The 20677-nt window shown below is 31.4% G+C and overlaps 2 protein-coding genes across 2 annotated transcripts; one reads left to right on the top strand and one right to left on the bottom strand.

The window, feature by feature from the left end:
- The first annotated feature begins 1044 nt into the window (after window positions 1–1044).
- On the top strand, window positions 1045–7790 carry LOC124840643 (bZIP transcription factor TGA10-like). The gene is made up of 11 exons (XM_047316728.2): window positions 1045–1517; window positions 1678–1778; window positions 2409–2497; window positions 2652–2774; window positions 2917–2985; window positions 3104–3163; window positions 3337–3414; window positions 3724–3799; window positions 4175–4446; window positions 4949–5188; window positions 7507–7790. The coding sequence occupies exons 1-11, from the start codon at window positions 1342–1344 to the stop codon at window positions 7654–7656; spliced, it is 1434 nt and encodes a 477-aa protein (XP_047172684.1). The 5' UTR covers window positions 1045–1341; the 3' UTR covers window positions 7657–7790.
- An 8004-nt stretch (window positions 7791–15794) lies between these two features.
- On the bottom strand, window positions 15795–20412 carry FTIP1 (C2 calcium/lipid-binding plant phosphoribosyltransferase family protein). The gene is made up of 2 exons (XM_047316725.2): window positions 20160–20412; window positions 15795–18407 (listed from the first exon to the last, which is right to left on the bottom strand). The coding sequence occupies exon 2, from the start codon at window positions 18340–18342 to the stop codon at window positions 15952–15954; it is 2391 nt and encodes a 796-aa protein (XP_047172681.1). The 5' UTR covers window positions 18343–18407; window positions 20160–20412; the 3' UTR covers window positions 15795–15951.
- Window positions 20413–20677: the final 265 nt, after the last annotated feature.

Raw genomic sequence — 20677 nt, 5'->3', positions numbered from 1 at the left:
TAAATCATTGAGGGTCGGCTCATGTTAATTACCTCTCCAAGTTAACAAGGGATTACCAGAGTACATAAAATTAACGCAATGTTTATATTTATTAACAATAATAAAAAAGAGACACACTTGTTAAAAAAATACTTTATCCATATAGAAAAAAGATAGAGTAGATTGATGACAAGAGAAAAAAAAGTAAGTTGTTAAATGAAATATGATTTTATTGGTGGAAGAAAAACATAATGAAAGTTAACTTGAAAATTTATATTATATTATTTTAAAATCAAGGAGAGAAAACTCCATAATCTATTATTATGAGAAGTTTACGGTACATATTTTGTCAGGTAAGGTAGTATATATTATGCTATTTATATAACAAAATCTATTTATTTTGTTACACTGATTTATGGGTTTGCATACTTTTTGAATTCTCTGTATGGGAAATTTTATTTTTGAGTTTATTAATTTTTAAGAAAATTCTTTGTAGTTTTTAATCAAAATATTTTTTTATTAATATTAGTGATATATCTAAGTAAAAGATACAGAAGGAAAAATATGTATTAAAAACAGAATTGGCTATGTTATGATCCAATGGCAGAGGTGGTTCAAGGAACTACGTGTAAGTTTGCATGGAAAAGTGTACAGTAAATGTTGAACACAACATAAGACTTTTTGTCCTTTCACCAATAGAATAAGAGGGTTATCCAAGAAAGCCATTGTTGGTCTTTCATTTCTTAGAACATCCTTCTCAACTCAAAAATGAATTTTCTAAACAAAACCACTTTTTTTTTTCTCGTTCCTATGTGTATATATACTCAGAAAAAAAAAATAGTTTGATGAAAATTACTAAAGGAGTATAATACAAAGTTATATATGTAAATTAATCAATGAACACGAAACTTCACCAAAAAAAAAAACCAAGATTGTATCATAAATGAATGAAATATAATTTTGTGTGTGTTTAGTGCGATTAGAAATTATTCAAAACTTAAATGTGACATTTTTGGATAGAGAAATGCTAGGGAACAACAGTGTCGGAATAAAATTGCAATAGCACAAAAGATGAGAGAGAAAATGAGATAGGTGTAAAAAGAAGAGAGAAAAGAAGGTTTGTCTTTTGTTTGTAGCATTCAATTCTATTATTTTCTCTCTTCCTCACACACTACTCTCTAGCTATTCATCGAGAATTCATAACCGACTCCCTCTCTCTCTTGGGAAATGGTTTTAAGAGGAAAAACCAGAAGGCGGTCTCACCATTAATGGGTTCTCCATAGCTATTGAATTAGAAGCAGCACAAGAAAAAGAGCAAGAAGAGACAAAGAGACAAAGGTTTTAAGCTCCTCTCAGAATATCATGGCTTCTTCAAGTGTTAAGAGCACCAACTCAACAACTCAACTTGAACCACTCCCCCCACATCTTCATCATCAACAACCACCACATCATTTTCATCATCATCAAATACCAGACCAACAAATCTCTTTTGGGATGATGCCATCTTCCTCATCACACTCTATCCCTGCAAATTACTTGTGAGTAATCATCATAAGCCAAGCAGTGCACTTTATGCAACACATCTCAGGGATCATCCTATCAATTTTTTCTTAGAAGAAAATTCACACCAATTGTATATTTTTCTTGTGTTACTTTCTTTCTGCTGTTGTTTTGATTTACTTTATGATTATTCAACAGAAGCAAAGATTCTGGAGCTTATGATCTGGGAGAATTGGATCAAGCCTTCTTTTTATATCTTGACGGTCAGGCTGACCCTTCTAGTGTTCAAGACCAAAGACGTGAGCTTTTTCTCTCTCTGAAATGCTCTTACATAAAGGAACAAATAAACCTGTTTCTGATTTCAAGATCTTCTTCAATTGAGAAAGAAGAGCACTTGTTTTTTTCATTTCAGTTTGAAAGATTCTCTAAGGCAAGGTTTGTTTGGGTCACAGCAAAAGCATGTTTCAGGAGATCCATATCTTATCTGCCGTATAGTACTTTCTTTGACCAAATCCTTTCAGAGAAGTGAAAAAAAAGGGTGGCCAAAAATATGTTGTAGAGACATTTTTGCACTTCTCAAAAAAGGAAAAAGAAAACTGATCCTCTCTCCCACTCACTCTCCTAGTTTTCTTGTTGATTTTATTCATAATCTCCACATGTACTGAAAAAGTATACACATAGGGCATGGATGCTTTCTGCTTTCTCCTTCTTCTGGCAGAGCTACAAATAATGCATGACAGTTTCCCACACCTCTCTTGCTTCTTATTTGTGTTCTTCTGCAATCATTTTTTTCTCTCTTGAAAAACATAACTCTTGTTTTTCACATCTCACAATTTCTCTGTGATCATATATATATATTACTTGTTTTGATACATATATTTACTTATAATTGATGATGCCGAATTCTATTCATATATGTGTTTCGACAGAGAACTCATCATCAGGAATGAGGCCACCACCAACTCTCAATATTTTCCCATCTCAGCCTATGCACGCAGTGCCACCACCCAATTCCAAGGTACCATAATAATAATAATCATATCCCACTCTCATTTGTACTTTGTTAATTTTGATGCTATGATATGTACATCTGATCTAGATTATCCATGTGTTATCTAGCTTCTAATATATATAGTTAAATATAATTTTATTTTTTTCTATTTGTTAATTAGGTTAGCATGGAGTTACCCTCCACGCACACCAGTGGCTCCAAGAGACCAGGGTCATCCATAACCAAGCCCAACCCTCACACCGAATTAGCTCCATCTGCACCTGAACAACCCAAAGCTGTTAAGGTACACAGCATATACACACGCGTAGTTTTTATTTTGGATACACAAATTTATATATTTAACTTCCAGTGCCCTCAAAAGGGTTGAGGAAAAAAAAAATCCTTCAGTAATTAATCACCTGTTTAATATGCATGTGTTATATCAGCGAGAGGGAAATCGCAAGGGAGCAACCTCAAGTTCTGAGCAGGAAGCACCCAAAACACCAGATCCTAAGGTTGATAACTATGATTAATTTTCTTTGTGTTACATTTGTTGTTCCTTCGTGTACGGTGTTGTTTTGGATTTGATAATTAAAGGCGAATTAATGTGTGGTTTCAAAACGGTGTGCACAGACACTGAGAAGACTTGCTCAGAATAGAGAAGCAGCAAGAAAAAGCAGGCTCAGGAAAAAGGTACTGTAAATTCCCCTGAAAGATTATCTTTTTCTAAAATATTGTGTGTGGTTATGCACATTTCAGGCAAGACTTGTCAACGAGTCTCTATTATTTAAAGTTTGAGCCATAAATTGTTATAATATGACCAATTTATTTGTGTTTCTCTTTCTCTCTCTCTGTGTCTCTCTCAGGCGTACGTTCAGCAGCTAGAGTCAAGTAGAATTAAGCTTAATCAGCTAGAACAAGAGTTGCAGCGTGCAAGAGCTCAAGTAAGGAAGAACCTCTTCTCTACGGCAAAGACTTGGTGCATTCTTTGAATAGAATATTTTCGGAAAAGTACTTTTTGTTAAAATATGCTCAAAAGGTTGACGAAGAAACGATTATTTCTCTTAAATACATTAGACCAGACAAACACCAACTTAGTATATATAAATATATATATATTGAAGCTAGGCTTTTGAAAACTAGCTTTTCTAATACATATATAAAATGTTATAAATGTGTTTGACATGATGGTGTTGCAATAATGCAAGTTCAAACTTGATAGCACTAACAAGCAATGCGTGTTTCTATTTTAGGGCATATTAATGGGTGGAAATGCCCTTCTGGGAGGTGAGCAAGGTTTTCCTATGGCTATGACTGGCATTAGCTCAGGTGACCATTCTGCCTCTTCACTTCTTTTTCACTCTCATATTTTTAGAAAACTTTTATTATTATTATTCACTTTATTTTTTATAGTTTTAAGATATTACGTATTACTCTTTTGTTATAACTTATTTCCAATGTCAGTTTAGACTTATGTATTTATTACGAATTAAAATATAGCAAGCCTCACGTCACATTTCTTGTTTCACATTATATTGGTAAAAAGAAACACAAGAATAAACTTGTAGAATTTAGTTTCTATATATTTTTAAAAAAAAAGAAAAATTGTCTAATAAAATTTGGCATTATTATTGGTTACTGTAAAAGTTAAAAAATTTCAATTAAAACAGTTGAGTTATAGATAGTTTTGTGCATGAATTGCAGAGGCTGCAATGTTTGACGTGGAATATGCTAGATGGTTAGAGGAGCACCAGCGTATAGTGTGCGAACTAAGAGGTGCAGTGCAAGAACACCTCCATGAAAACGAGCTTCGGTTATATGTGGACAGTTGTTTGGCTCACTACGACCAAGTAATGAACCTGAAGAGCATAGTGGCCAAAACAGACGTATTCCACCTTGTTTTTGGCATGTGGAAGACCCCAGCGGAGCGTTGCTTCATGTGGATTGGTGGTTTCAGACCCTCTGAACTCATCAAGGTAATAATAAATTAATATCTTTTCAAAACAAAAACAAACATATGACACTTGTTTCGAATGCGAAGGTTTGTTTCTAGGAAGGATTGTTATGTGAATCCATTGACTTGTCTTGGAGAATATGGATTTAATGGGGATGAATTTTTATGGAGACGAATTTAATGCCATCAATGAATATGGAGTTAAAGTTATGATGAAGGGGTAGAGTTAGGCTTGATTCCTGTTAAGCCATGCCTTTCACTTGAATTTTCTGGTTGGAATGAGAAACCAACTAAGAAAGGAAAAAGAGTTATAGCAAAGTGCATGACACGGGTCTCTATCTCTCACTGTCTTCTTCCTATGGATGAATTAACTTCCTCTAATTTCCATAACCCAAAGTAAACTAACAACCTTTCATTGACCATGAAATTGTGTGACACACACATACAAACAAAACGAACCTAACTCCTAGACAATGACTTAACATTTCTTTATTTATTGATTTATTAATGTGCATTGGTTTTAGATTATTCTGGGTCAAATCGAGCCTCTCACGGAGCAACAAATACTTGGGATATGTGGGTTGCAACAATCCACACAGGAGGCAGAAGAGGCTCTTTCACAAGGACTCGATGCCCTAAACCAATCTCTCTCGGACACTTTAACATCGGACTCTCTGTGGTGTCCTCCAAATATGACTAACTACATGGGACAGATGGCTGTGGCAATGAACAAACTCTCCACTCTTGAAAGTTTTGCGAGACAGGTACATATATATGAATCTTGTTTACGTAAAATAACAACTTATTAACAATGTTTGATGGATGAATGAATGCATGCTGAATTTGTGGTCGATTTAATTTGGGTAAGTTTTGTGATGTTGGTAAACTAGTCTTGTGGTCCTCATAACATTTGTACAAAGTTTCCGTAACTGATCTCGTGGGGATCAGGTAAGGAACTAGAATTTGTTCCTCTTTGAATTGGTATGGGGAGACCTACTCCATTTCATGCATGTCCCACCACCATCTCTCATCTGGTTGTTACATCGAATCTATATATATTAAATTAATTTTAACAAAAACTTAAATAATTAATATAAATTTTTTGAAATATTTATACATATAGATATAGATAGATGTCTTTGTGTCAACAAAATTGTATGTGCACGTGTATATATATTATAAGCATATAGATTTGTAGTTTTGCTCGAAAGCGGTAGGAAAATAAAACCCTATAGCTAATATTGTAGTTCTTTGTTGTTGATTAAGACTGATTTATGGTTATTGTACAAAAAGATAGGACAAAGTTTAGTACTGAAAGTTTTGGTATAGAAAATAGTAAATAGGGTATTGAAAAATGGTTTTTGATGAGTAAAATGTGAGGATAATAATAGATATAAATGCATTTAACATCGAATTCCTAAGTTAGTACTAATCAACAAGTGTAGCATTGGTCACGTACACGTGAGTCTAAGGAAAAAAGTGGTCCCTCGTTGATGTTCCTCGTGGAAAGATACGTTCTGAATTCCATACCTATGTGATGTCATGGTCGTAACTGTAACTTGAAGACACAACATACATATTACACACCATAGCTTTCTTTTTGGCCATTTATGAAAACACACACACACACTCTCGCATGACCTACCATAGAATATTTAAATAAAATATTTAAAATGAGTTTATAAGTGTGAACGTGTTTGATCCTGAAATTTCCATTACAATCAAGGAAAAAAGGAAAAAGATGTGTAAAACTTCTGTGTGACGTTCATGGTCACTGGGTCGGTTCACCAACTATGCTTAAGTTCAATGATTAATTATTGATTTTAATTACAAGTCTTCGAAGAACACGTTTGAAACTATGGTAAAGTAAGCAATAAAAAAATAACAACATAAAAAACCGGAGGAATCCTTAGGTAGCCAACAACAACACCATCCTCATCATCATTGTACAATAGATTTTGTCACAAGAAACCTTTCCCATTAATTAATCTGTGTCTCAGTTTGACCGATTTGTAGTTTCTGTTTATCTATTACTAAAGAATTTTGTTTTCTTCAACCCTTTAAAGCTGTCAAATAATTACATAAAAAATTACATCTCTCTTTGATGTATTCTTTATCTTTATCTTAGTTGACTGCAATTTTTTTATTAATTGATAACGTTTAATTAGGGGTGCCAATAAAACAATAATAGCGGGGGCAAAAACTGAAGATTTAATCGTTTAATCTAATGCTACTAGCCACAAAGTTGACTAGAAAAAACATGGTCCTAGATTTTAGTGTGAGTGATTGATTTGATTATCATTGTTGTTGTCGTCGTTTAAAGAATTCAGAAATTAATCCAATGTGTCATAAGGTAGAAAAATAACATTCAACCTCTTTATGGAAGAGGTCCCAATCCAATTGTCCTTATGCTGAAGTTTCTTAAGTATTCCTTTGCCTAAGTTTTAAAATTAGACTAGCTAACTAGACTATATGTCATATTAATTAATAAATTAGTGGGGATAATTTGCAATTAGACAACAAACGAAGGCACCATTCTAGTATTAATTCCCTATATGCTTCTAAAAAAAATTCAGTTCATTAGATCTTCAGTAGTGTTCAACCAAGTTGCACTTATATTTTATTTTTGTTAATCTAACATAAAAAATACAATGAGTTTATGCTATTCATTTTTTCTTTCGTTTAACTGATTTACTAACTCTGAAAAATCTATACAGTATGATTGATCTTTATTCTGTAACATAAAATCGATACGTTTTCTATTTGAAACAAATAAATTAAAATGATGATGAAAATAAAGAATTGTTTTAAGATATTTTAACGACAACATCCTTAAATAAAGTAAATTCTGTTTAATTTATTTAAAAGAAGTGTGTGTGTGTGTGTGGTGATAGAATGAAATATATTGAATGCTTGGTTTTTAAAAAGCATTTAAAGGAGTAAATTTAAGAATCGAAAAGAGTGCATTTGATGAATGGAATGAAAGAATGCAATAAAGTCAAAGATATTTATTAGTTTATTAAATGAGTGAGAATTGAATGAAGAAGGAAAAAGTTGAAGTGTTGGGGTGATGAAATTACAGGCTGATAATCTGAGGCACCAAACCATTCACCGTCTGCAGCAACTTCTAACCACGCGCCAGGCAGCAAGGTGTTTGGTGGCCATTTCTGAGTACTTCCATCGTCTTCGAGCTCTCAGTTCTCTCTGGTTCACGCGCCCTCGCCAAGACTAGTTTCTCTGTGGTCTTCCATAACTTCATCTCAACCCATGGCTACCACCTACTAGATCATAGATATATATATATATATATATATATGACCTTGTAGCTTCTTTATTTCTTCTCTTAAATTATATCTTAGTTCGTTCTTTCTGGTACCACCCTTAATTTCTCGCCCACCTTCTTCATCTTTCTATGTGCATTCATAAGCACACATAAACTCCATTAACAAAATCATATTAATTACAACTACTTATCGTATTCAATATTTTCTATGAATTGCACTGAAATATAAAGAATATTTACATGATTTTTGAGTGGGAATACAAGGGTATATTTGATTAAAAGATAAGAGAAGATTTTGGTTTTGTCTTATAAGAAGAAGACAAAGGAAACTCCTGACTTATCTACGTGCTCATCAATTGTTGCATGCATAAGTTGTTCATCTTTTTCATTTATCAACATAAAGCATTGGTCGACTTATGATTCCTGACATATACATATATATTGCTTTTTCTGTAATCAAGAAATGAATAAGGTGGTGAGTTATTGAATGGTGATGGTTGGCCTGTAAATTAACAGTCAACTTCTGATGTGAGAAAGTTCATTGATGGAAAATTACATTTGTATATGAAGTTTCCATTGATGGAAGATTATTGTGAAAAAAACACGTGTGATTAATAGAAAATTAAAACTTAAAAATTGAATACGGAAATTACGAAGGAAATTCCTATTTAGAACGATAAACAAAGAGAGAATGGAATATTTCTTTGGTTGAATAGCAGTTATTGAAATCCACGAAATAAACGTTTTTTTTAAGAAATGTTGTGCGTTGGAGAAATTGCTAAGAACAAACGAGTTAGATTATGTGACAATAAACTCGTCATTGAAATATCCTATAACACACGTCATTAAAATAAATTATGTGTAATTAATCAAATATATTTATTTATATTATTTAAAATAGTTTTATAAAATAAATACATGAAAGTTTGATATTAATAAAAAAATATCTGTATATGCTGATTTACTAATTCAATTTTTGTTTTAATTAGAATTTTAGGACTTTTGAATTCTATCAATTTTAACCTCTCAAAGCATGAGATGGATGGAGATATACATGGAAATCAATCTATTGATATATTTTTACTTTTGTATTATTATTATTATTATTATTAAATTTTTATATTTTTAAAATTTGAAAAATATTTTACGATAATAAATTATCACGGTTTGTCAACGTAACATCTAATTAGCTCTTCTATATTTATTACTTATTTATAACTATGAAACATATTTTGTTTAAAAAAATTGTTATCGTAATTTTATTTGTATTGTTGATGAAATTAAATTTTAATTGATATTTATAACAATTAAGAATACCTTAGACACGTTTACAATCACTACATTGTCACAGTTTTTATTTTAAAACTCAAATTAAAAAGATGTGGCATGTGACATTAATTTGTATCACTTATTTAATAACGCGAAAGTCTCATTTTCTGCTGAAAAAACCTCATTTTCTTTCGTTAACTAACTTAGTATGATGAAAATATGGGTATTTTTTTTAACAATATAATAAAAATTGTTGAACTAGATGCTTGAAGCAACCTTGATCCTTAGGATTTGATATTTCTAACCATATCAATGTGATGACATAAGATGAAAGCTTTGATATTTTGTTTAATCTTATGTTTTAGTTGTAATTTGTGTTATTTGAGTATTGAAAGTGATTACTTTATTCTTAATTTTATGTAAATAAAGTAATTAATTCATTTAGAATTACTTCGAATTATATTTGAGATTTCAAGCTCTATTTTAATGGGTTAGAAATAATTTTAATCTTGTCGTGTTAGTAAGAAAAACATTTTAATCTATTAAAATTTTATCTCAATGCAGTAATTCTAATTAAAAATTGAGGTTTTCAGATTGATTAAAACTGTTAAGAATTTAATCATTTTAATCTATTAGAATGATATTTTAATAGAGGAAAAAGCTTAAAGAAGAGATATTTTAATGCATTAAAACTAAGATATATAAGTAAGCTTTGTCGTGCATTTTTTTAATCTTTTAGATAAGTTTTACTTATTGAAAAATACTTATTGAATTTGAAATAGTAGATCAATTACATCAAAATTATAGATCTAAATAGATTTGATTATTGCATAGTTGCTTATTAGTTACGGAAATTTTTTTAATTATTTATACATATGTGTGTACACATATATACATATGTGTGTACACATATATACATATGTGTGTACACATATATACATATGTGTGTACACATATATACATATATATACATATATATACATATATATATATACATATATACATATATATATATATATATAGGGGTTTGCTAACGCGCGTACGCCTGTTTTTCAGTTGGTACATTTTAGCAATGTGTACCGGATTTTAGTAGACAAAAATATCCTTATATATTATGGATTCCAAGTTTTAAGGTTAAGGGTATTTTAATAATTTTCATTCTCAAAACTTAAAAATAAAAAAAAAAAAGAAACCTCCAAACCCTTACTCACCTCTCTCATTCTTCTCAATCCTTACTCTTTCATCTCTTTAAAAAAATTTTCTTTGTAAAGAGTTGAGTCATTGACATATTCACCTTCATTCATTCAAGATCTCTTCAATTTCATCATTTTCACTAACCTCTCTAATTTCATCATCTCTATTTGTTGAATCATCATCTCTAAAAAAACCCTCCAGCCCAATTACCAATTCTTTCGTGTGTCATTATGCTTGTGAAAATTAGATAAAATTATATACGACAAAAATTATAAAATGAAAACTCATTATAAAGTCATTTTTTGTAAGAAATTGTTTAACAACTGAGTGTTTCTGATTTTTTTCCAGGCCAATTACTAATTCCTTTGATGTCATTATACTTGTGAAAATTAGATAAGACAAAAATTATAAAATAAAAACTCATTATAAAATCATGTTTTGTAAGAAATTGTTTAACAGCGAGTATTTCTGATTTTTTCCAGGTCAATTACCAATTCCTTTATAAATTGGATAAAATTAGATAAGACAAAAATTATAAGATGAAAACTCATTATAAAATCATTTTTTTTGTAAGATTGTTTAACAGCAAGTGTTTCTAATTTTTTCAATTAGGGCTACAGTGGGGATGACAGAGAAAAGATTGGAGTGAGAAAGAGGAAAGAGAAAGGGTTGAGGAATGAGAGAGGTGAGTAAGGGTTTGGGAGTAGGGATGACAGAGAAAAGATTGGAGTGAGAAAGAGGAAAGAGAAAGGGTTGAGTGGAATGAGAGAGTTGAGTAAGGGTTTGGGGGTTTCTTTTTTTTAGTTTTGAGAATGAAAATTATTAAAATACCCTTAACATTAAAACTTAGAATCCATGATATATAAGGATATTTTTGTCTACTAAAACCCGGTACACATTGCTAAAATGTACCAACTGAAAAACAGGCGTACGCGCGTTAGCAAACCCCATATATATATATATATATATATATATATTATGATAAGAAAAAAAATATCTTCAAGATACCAATATATTTTATGACAAGACAAATACTTAAAAGAATAAAAAAAGTTTGTATCTAAAACAAAAAGAAGAATTATAAAATAAAAATAAAAATAACGTATATAGAAATATATATAGTCATATATATTCATCTTATTCTTAAATTCAATTAAAAAAATCAAACAATATTCATATTAATACTCGTTACTGTAAGGATTATTAAACGGAAAGAGTTTCGGACTATATCCACGTGGATAAGTTAAGTTATTTTTAGTGATATATCTAAAGAAGATGATGAAACTAAGAAAATAAAGATAAATAAGTCCTTTCACTACTTTATGAGAGTGTAAAAAGAAATGTTTAGAGATTCGGGTCCAGTGGACTATACTCTGTCCAGTGGCCCAATTATGTCACTAATTATTTATGAGTGTTTCATCTTAGCACCTCTAAGTGTTTCATCCTCTACCTCCAAATTTTTTTAAAATTCTCACATTACCCGTAATTAAGAGGATTTAATATTTTAAAAGAAAAATTTAAAAGTGGTCAAAGATTCTGGCTCAGAGATATTATTCCCACGCTTTTTCTCTCGCATCTCATTCTCAATCTTCACATCTCATTTTCTTGAGGTGCGTTTCCTCTTTCCAGTAGCACCCACCAGCACACTACTTTTCCTTCAAATCGGAAGCTTTCCAGTAGCACCCAGCACACAGTAGTTTCCTCTTCCATTGTCGCACACATACAGGTTGTCCATTGTCGCAGACATAGCTCGTCCATTCTCGCACAGAGGTCGTCCCGTTGGTCGTCACGCGAAGGCTAGAGAGATAGAGGAGCTCATCCAGCACCGGCCAGTGCAGAGAAATACCCACCCATGGTCCCTTTGAGCACCCAACGGAGGTTGGTTTGTGTTGTTTTTTATGCTGGTAGATATCATGTGCAGATATGGTTGAATAAGGTATGGAGAGTCAACAGGGGCTGAATCGGATCTCCATAACCAATACATCCTTCAACGGATGTCAAGATCCGATAAATGCTCAATCAGTTATGGAGATCCGCCATGTCGACTCTCCATGCCCGATTTTATGTTGATTTTTTTTTATTTTGTTTATGTTATGTTTTAATTTAATATTCAGTTTTTATTTTGTTGAGTTTGGTTGAATTATTTGAAATGTTATTATTTTAGATGTTATGTTATAATAACTATTTATTTTGTGTTTTAATTTTTTTAAATGTTATGTTATAATTATTTTAAATTTTCTGTTTTAATTTTTAAATTTATAGTTATATGAATTTTCTTTTAATTAAATTGTTATATTTGAAATAATTATTTATTGATATAAAGAAATAATTTTATTCCTTTTAATAAAATAATTTTAATTATTTAAATTTTCCGTTTTAATTTTTAAAATTTTTTGTTCTAATTATTTTATATTTTGTGTTATAATTATTTTAAATATTTTGTTATAATAATTTTCAATTTTCTGTTTTATTTTTTTTTAATTTTTTAATTTATAGATATTTGATTTTTATTTTAATAAATTTTTTATAATTGAATGAATTATTTATTTATATAAAGATTCGAATTAATTTATTTTTTTAATTAAACAAATTTAAATATTTTAATTTATCTGTTTTATTTATTTTATATTACTTGTTTGAATTATTTTATATTTTCTGTTTTAATTATTTTAAATATTCTGTTATAATAACTTCAAAATTCGTGTTTTAATTTTTTTAATTGTTTTGTTCTAATTATTTTAAACTTTCTGTTATAATTTTTTAATTTATAGTTATTTGATTTTTATTTTAATAAAATTGTTTTAATTGAATTAATTTTTTATTTATATCAAGATTTGAATTAATTTGTTTTATAGTTAGAAGATTTATTGTTTTTTTTTTTTTGTGAAATATTAGATTTTTACAGCTAGTTAAAAATGTTTTAATTACTTTTTTATTTGAAATATTTATAATTTTGTTAGAGATTTAAGTTATTTTGTTTGTAATAATATATTATTTAATTTTATAATGAATTAGTTAAATTGATTTTATTTGAAATAAATTGTTTTGAATAATTTAATATTTTTTACTAGTGAATTTTTTTAATTATTATAATATTATTGTTAATAAAGACACTCACATTTTCGAGTACCATATGCACTAGGTTGGTCGAGTTTGTATTTTCTATATTTTTCGCGTCTTTCACATCCTAGCAACACAAACGTCTTCCTAGATCATATGCAATCCGTTTTACCCATTCAATTCAGTTTTTACGAGAAGAAAAAATTTCATTTGTTGTGAAATTATTCGTCAGATCTTTCTCAACAACCTCATTTATAAATGATGAAAATTCTGATAGTATGATAAAATTTATTTCAGAATCCATCCCAATGATATTTGTCCATTTAAATTATAATCACGTATAAAAAAAAATAATACAATAAATTTATAATTTATAATTATATTATAAAATCAAAAACTAATACAATAATTATACAACTATAAATTTATGAACAATATAATCTAACTTAAATAAAACACCAAGTTAAATAAACTTAAAACTATATAAAAAATTATTAAAAATTTTCATAACAATTTTTATATCTAAAACTTATAAAAATTAAATATTTAAAATGCATTTTTTATATTAACAACAAATAATAATTATAAAAATAAAGTTAACTAGTTTTATTCAATTTTTATATAAAACAAACCTACTTAAACAATATTCATAAAACAACATGCAAAATTATGAAAAATTCGTAACAATTATTTTTAAAAATTACATATTATCTAATTATATTATAAATTCATAAAAATTATACATATACTTAAATATAATTATAAAATAATAAAATAATAAAATAATATATAAAATAACTAAAAATTATATAAATAAATGAATGGGTGTCAAATATCTTATGAAAATCTAATATATTATATATTGTTCCATCTTCAATTTTTTAAATAAATGCTAATCCTTGCTTGTAATAAGTAAGTATTCAAATAGGTAACTCAATTTTTTCCATAAAAAATGTATGGTAAGCTGAATAACAAGCACTGTTGAATAAAATAGTTACTAAATAAAATCGGCGAAAAATTTTCAATCTCGGATATAGAAATATATATATATATATATAATCGAATTTTCATATGTGATAGATAACTGAGTTTTTTTTATTAATTTTAATAAATTCAGAAAACAAAATTATATCAATTAAAAAATATCTAATTTCATTATAGACTAATACAAATTCACAAATAATTTTAAAATTAATAAAATAATTAAAACGATAACATAATTAAAGTTTTATGTATAACATTAAACATGTATCGGATATTGATATCCGAATTCTCACTATCGGATCTCTACGTCCGATTCCTATGCATTTAGTTATTCTCATTTTGTTTCAAAATCAATCGGATCTCCACATCCGATCAGCATCATCGGCTATCCACAGTCGATGAGTTCATATCGTTTTTTCGTTTTTACATGTTTATAACTTCATGTTTCGGTAGCATGCAAACATATTAACGAAACTAAATTACATCTCCATCAATAACAATCCAACCATGAAATCTATCTATACACACAGATTAAAAACAAATACTAACCTCTTTCTACAGCAAAAACACAAAGAAGAATGAGGTAATCCGAAACTGCACCAACACAAAGAGTCAAGCTGCCAATATACCACTCCAAAGTGCACACTCGAACAATACTTCTCTTTAGATAATACTCAATAACTCTCAAGAGAAAAAATATTATCAAAGTCCTGTGAAGAGTTATGAAAGAGCGTATGGTTTCTTTATAAAAAAGATGGGACGCAAGAGGTGTTGGGATGAGGGGGTGCAGGAATGAAGGGTCCAAGGAGTGCAGGGGTGAAGGGTAGAGAGGAGCAGAATGCATGTTTCTTAATTGGTGGAAAATAGAGGTGGAGTCAACAGTGGCACGAAAATTTTCAATAATCAAAAGATTAAACTTTTAAATCATTTATTAATTAAGGGCATTTTAGAAAATTGGAGGTGCAGGATGAAATGCTTGGAGGTACAGGATGAAACACTCATTATTTATGGGTCATTTCTGGTCCTCAAAAAAGTGCTCTATGGGCCACGTTGACTAATATATAAACTTACAGAGATCTTTGTTTCAGGATATTTTTTTTTTTCATTATCAAGAATACTAAAGTAGGAATGTATATTATTGTATTTGTTAGAAAGTTGTAAGAAAAACTTTGTCGTTATGGTTACTTCCAGTTCTGTATTTTCTTTTAAATAGAAAACTATAAGATAAGATAGAATTTGTAAATATTAAAATAAATTATTTCAACATTTTTTTTATTCTAGTTGTACCTGAGTTTGTCATGTAAATTAAGTTAGTCAAATTTTATCACATATATGACGAGGTTTAGTGTGTGTGTGTTTTTTTTTTGTTAATTTCACCGTATATAGGTATTCTATTTGACATATATAAATTAGCACCATTGAATATAATCCAATGCATAAAAATTAGGTAATTCGTGTCTCATGTCATAGGTTCATGCATAAGTTTCTGGATTTGAGTAAATACATAAAAATAACAGAGAATTTGATCCACATGAGAAGTTTTGAATGAGATGATATGTATAACGAACACAAAATGAATATTAGGGGAAAATATAGGAGATTGATTTACTAATCCCATGTAACTAAAGAATGAAAAATTTGATAAGATGATGAAAAGCAATTGTAACTGTGTACTGACGAGAAAGTATAAAAATGAATGATGCAATACAGAAAAGAAGCTATGATTAACGTGCAACCTCAAATCATGTTATCTGCACGAGATGGCAACCTCTTGAAGAAATTACTAGGCAGTGAGGGTAGCTTGCTTCTGAACTTGGGGTGTCTTAGCCAGAAAATGCCAGCAACTGAAGCCACAACCTTGAAGGGTGTGACATACAATGCTACAGCAGCAACGAGGCAGAAAATGAGAAAGAGGCTTGTTGCTCTAGGGTCTCTCCAACTGAGCAGGATGTGAAATCTCTCACCCTGAGTTGCAATGTCTCCAACAACAGTTTGTATTCTCCCAGCCACACTCCTTAGCCTGTCATACCTCATTCTTATCACATCCTGAGCCTTTGAAGTGGGAAAAGTGTCAAACTCTTCATCAAGTTCATCTGGGCGTGCTGCTTCTGCCCAAGAAAGTTTGGTGTCCATTTCTGGAGGGTGCCTTGGCCTGAACCTGAAGTTCCATATTCCAATGAGAAACATGTAGAGGAACATGGTGGGGAGGATCAGTTCAGGGTAACATATCAAGATGAAAAAGAGGACATGCACTAGAATTGTGGTCACTGGATTCTTCCACTGTTGCACCTCACCAAGCCACCTGCTCATTGATATTGCACCTGAAAAGAGTGACACAATTCTAAAGAAATTGGCTTTGCTTCTTCTCATGCTCCATATGTGAGAGTCCACGTCCAGCATGTACTCCACAACCTCTTTCCTCAGTGGTGGTTCTGCTCTCCCAAGCCTCACTGCCACAATGTTCATAGCCTGATACCTCAAACTTTCCAACTGGTTCACAGTGAATGGATGTAGGTAATGCATTTTTGGCAAAAAAGGGTGTCCATAAAGGTAAATTATGTGAGCTATGGAGAGACAGGTGAAACGAATGGCCAATTGAAGCTCGCCCATCTTCTTTAACCCAGAGGGTTTCAGAACAAGCAGAGGGTATGAGTTTGTGTAAATCCTATCCATTTCCAAGGTTGATAGACGAATCCTGACCTTGCCAATTCTTGAGTCAATTTTGGCTCCACTTCCTTGAGTTTGGCCTCCACCACCCAAATGGCAGTTGTCAAACACCCCAAAAGTTATGACAGTGCAAGGATCATACACTTCCCATGTGTATTGTTCATTCCATTTGGGATTAAAGTTCTCAGTGATTGTTCTGGTTCTCACCCATTTCTGACCATACTTGGCCACACAATAAGCATCTGTTGACCCTTTACCATTGTTTGTCTTCATAGATTGGAGCCCTTGAGCACTGAGTATCCCCACTTCAAGAATCCCAATTGGCTGCTTCCAAAGTTGTCTGGCAGTTGGCCTTGTGTCACTGATATACATTGTGAATTCATCTAGCACATGATAAGCACCCTCAAGACACACCCTCAGGTGAATCCTACTTGAGAACTTGGTCTCGTTCCTCTTGTCACCCTCCAACACACCAAAGCCAAACCTCTCAAGGTTGTACCAGTGTGAGTGCACTGCTCTGTGATCCAAACGAATCTCAAACTTGTTAAGAGGCAAGGCTATTTTTGCCACAACCTCATCCTTCCCAGGGGAAGCCTTGTTCTCAACCGTTAGCACAAGCTTTTCCTCAAATGGCTCGGCTGCCACAAACACCAAATCCTCATTCCACATGGGGTTTGGTGTTTTTGCTGGACACAACTTGGTCTTGAGCACTTGTTGTCCAACTTGACCCTTCACAAAAACTTGGGGTGGCTGGCTTTTGTCTTGTGGCTCCACATCTTGAGCTTCAATCACATTAACCCTTAGATACCATAGTTTTGGGTTAACATAAACCTTTGACCTGATATTATAAACCCCTTCTCCTTTAACTGAAGCAGAATCTGAATGCCAAGCCTCAGGGAATGCTTCATCAGCTTGTGTCCCCATCCAAACTGCAAGCATGATCTCTCCTCTACTCCTTGCTTCCCCTCTGAGATTCTCAAGCCTATACCACTGAGGAGCCAAAGGGCTATCTGGGGGTACCCTTGTTGGCACTTCATGCATGTCAAACTCCACTTTTCCAATGTAGTCATCTCTGGCCACCATGTCTTTGTCTCTCACAAATACCTCAACAATTGAGGACTGAATCTTATCCTTTGAAAATGCAAAAACCTGCTTCCACTCAGGGCTGGTCTTCTTCTCAAAATGTCTTGTTTTCCCCTTGTAGTTCCCAACCTTCACTTCAACATAAGGGTCAATGTTGCTGGTGACGGGATTTGGTGGAAGGTCCTTGGCCTTCACAACACGGACATAGAGGTAGAACATCTGTTCCACCAAGTCATAAGTGCTTGTGGCTCTCTCACTGTATAACCAACCACTCCCTCCACGTTGCCCTCCATGTGGCCACCTTTCTCCAAGCTCTGGCTTTGTGTCCTTCATCTTGTAGTCCTCCTGGTTCCCCTTTGCTGCTGCTTGAGAACTCATGGTTTCGACTTTGAAAACTTCACCTTTCAAATTTCTTCTCGTTGCTCAACCTCTAATTCATGTGTCTGTGAAACAAAACATGAAAATTCTGAAAGACAAATTTACTGCAAATTTTCTTTTAGTTTAGATGCTTATGTCTTGAACCGGATTCCAACAATGGTATTACTAATTACAATGACAGAGATGGCGTAACACCCCTTATAGGATATATAAAAAAAAAAAATAATCTTGGAGCACAAATTTTGTGAAAGTATTTTTTTATAACAATAGATCACATAAACAAACCATACACACATCATAAGTTCATACATTACAACAAACCAAATCTTACTTGTTCCTTAAAATCATTGGGCGAGACATTCACCTCCTCGCGCAGAAGGAGGTGACACTCGAATCTCAATCTCATGCTAGACTTGTATTTATTATAGTATTGAAATGCTCATAAGACTGACGAAGTTACAAGTAAATAACATAATCTACGTAGAAGACATCAAACAAAATAGACGTGTTCAATCACGAATTCATACATATTTTCAATAACATGTATAATTAAACCAATAATAGACTAAGAAAATAACCAACAATTCTCAATAATTGTTTAAAATAACACTAGAAAAATTAATCAACAATTTATTAAAATTCACAATTAATTGAATAACTTAATTTTCACAATTAATTAATTAAATTATTTTTCTTACTGATACACCCAGGTGAAATTATTAATTTCACAAGCCATCCACTAAAACTAATATTTTTAGTGCACATCCGCTTTTACTAAAATTATAACACAAATTAAAACACACTTTTTAATATACCCCTTTTTACCTTAAATACACTCTCCTTTTAATTCTACCACCCAAGTCTTTTTATTCTAAAATCAAAACTTTATTTTTCTTACACAAAAAAAATATTTTTCTCTCTCCTTTTTGCTTTTTACGTAAGTTTCTCTTTCTCCCTCCATCTTGTTCACTTTTTCTTTCATCTATCACTAATAAAACCATCTCATTCCCTTTTCAATACTCATTTTCTTCTCACTCTGCTCTACGTAAAACACCACTTACACCTACACTATTCTCTCTCTTTTATTTATTACTCATGCTCCCACTCACTATACTCTCTCTTTTATTTTTTTATTTTTATTTTTAACACTTACATGAGACACTAACCTTCTCTCCCCTCCCTCTTCTCTTCAATTTCCCTTCTCTCTTTTACGTGAACAACCCATGAGACACTAACCAAGACTCTCATCTTTTCCAATCTTCTCTCTTCACGATCCTCTTCCACACATGACACCAACCTTCATGATCCAAAATTTTGCCCTCTGTTCGCCTTTCTTCCTCATCTTCTCTTTCTATCACAAAACTAAACAACCCATTTTGAAGAAACTCTCTCTAAGCTCTCCTCCTCTTCTTTATACTCCTTCAAAGTATCACACTTCACTCCTTCATTCTCATTTTCATTCCAACAATGGAAGACAACTCTCACTCCCATCCTACCCACACTCTTGGTCAAAGAGTATAGATAACTGTCCCTTCAAGGTGTTTAACTCATACAAGGTAAAAAGGATGCAAAATGATACACAATACAACATGATTTAAGTGTTCCCATGATATTTTCCATAAACATGCATCATTCCAAGGTGCCCAAAACCTATATACCCATTACAATAGCAAAATGAAAATTAACATATGACCACCCCTCTACCCAATCCATACGTAAAAGATATTATACCAAGGTCATGAATGCATCATCACTTTAAAAATAATCACCTTCTACCCATCATACACTGTATTATATTCTCAAGTTAAACCCCTTACCTCTGATTGCAGAAAATGTTCCAATGGGTTCTTTGATACTAAATCTTCTCTACTCTTGTTGTCTAGACTTCTGCTTCTCACCCACACCTCACTGTCTAGCACAAGAAGTGGACAACTCTTACACTCTCTCACGGATGTTTTTGGTTGTTGTAAAACAATATTAATGTTTCTCTCTTTCTCTCACGGTATATAACACTCATGACTAAAAGGCTTTTCCAAAGCCAACCAACAACTTGCACCAGCACTCATAAGAATAATTTTTTTAAAGAAAACCTTATTGATAATTTTGAAAATAAATTGATCCTGCTTGGTTAAAAAACCGCTATCCCTCACTCCTTTAATGCTTTATTCACTCTTTATTTTAATTTTGACTCAAAATTAAATACTTGGTTCATTGAGCCTTTTTCTAAAGTCAGAAAAATATTCAATTTTATTAAATTTTTGAAAGTGTTTTTAAAAAATAAGTGGTCTTTTTTCTAACTTTAATCTTTTACCAAATATAATTTTTATATTGAGTT

Source organism: Vigna umbellata, chromosome 8 (genome assembly GCF_029865625.1).
Source record: "Vigna umbellata cultivar VRB3 chromosome 8, Vumbellata_1.0, whole genome shotgun sequence".
Taxonomy (NCBI): Eukaryota; Viridiplantae; Streptophyta; class Magnoliopsida; order Fabales; family Fabaceae; genus Vigna; species Vigna umbellata.
Note: the sequence above shows the minus strand (reverse complement) of the source record. Positions and strands in the feature narration are given on the sequence as shown.

What these genes read in the sequence shown, in the direction of transcription:
- FTIP1 (XM_047316725.2), bottom strand. Translation starts at nt 18,342, where the DNA reads ATGAGTTCTCAAGCAGCAGCAAAGGGGAACCAGGAGGACTACAAGATG.
- LOC124840643 (XM_047316728.2), top strand. Translation starts at nt 1,342, where the DNA reads ATGGCTTCTTCAAGTGTTAAGAGCACCAACTCAACAACTCAACTTGAA. An exon ending in TCTATCCCTGCAAATTACTT is followed by an intron (nt 1,518 to 1,677) that starts GTGAGTAATCAT and finishes ATTATTCAACAG; the next exon opens with AAGCAAAGATTCTGGAGCTT. An exon ending in TTGAAAGTTTTGCGAGACAG is followed by an intron (nt 5,189 to 7,506) that starts GTACATATATAT and finishes ATGAAATTACAG; the next exon opens with GCTGATAATCTGAGGCACCA.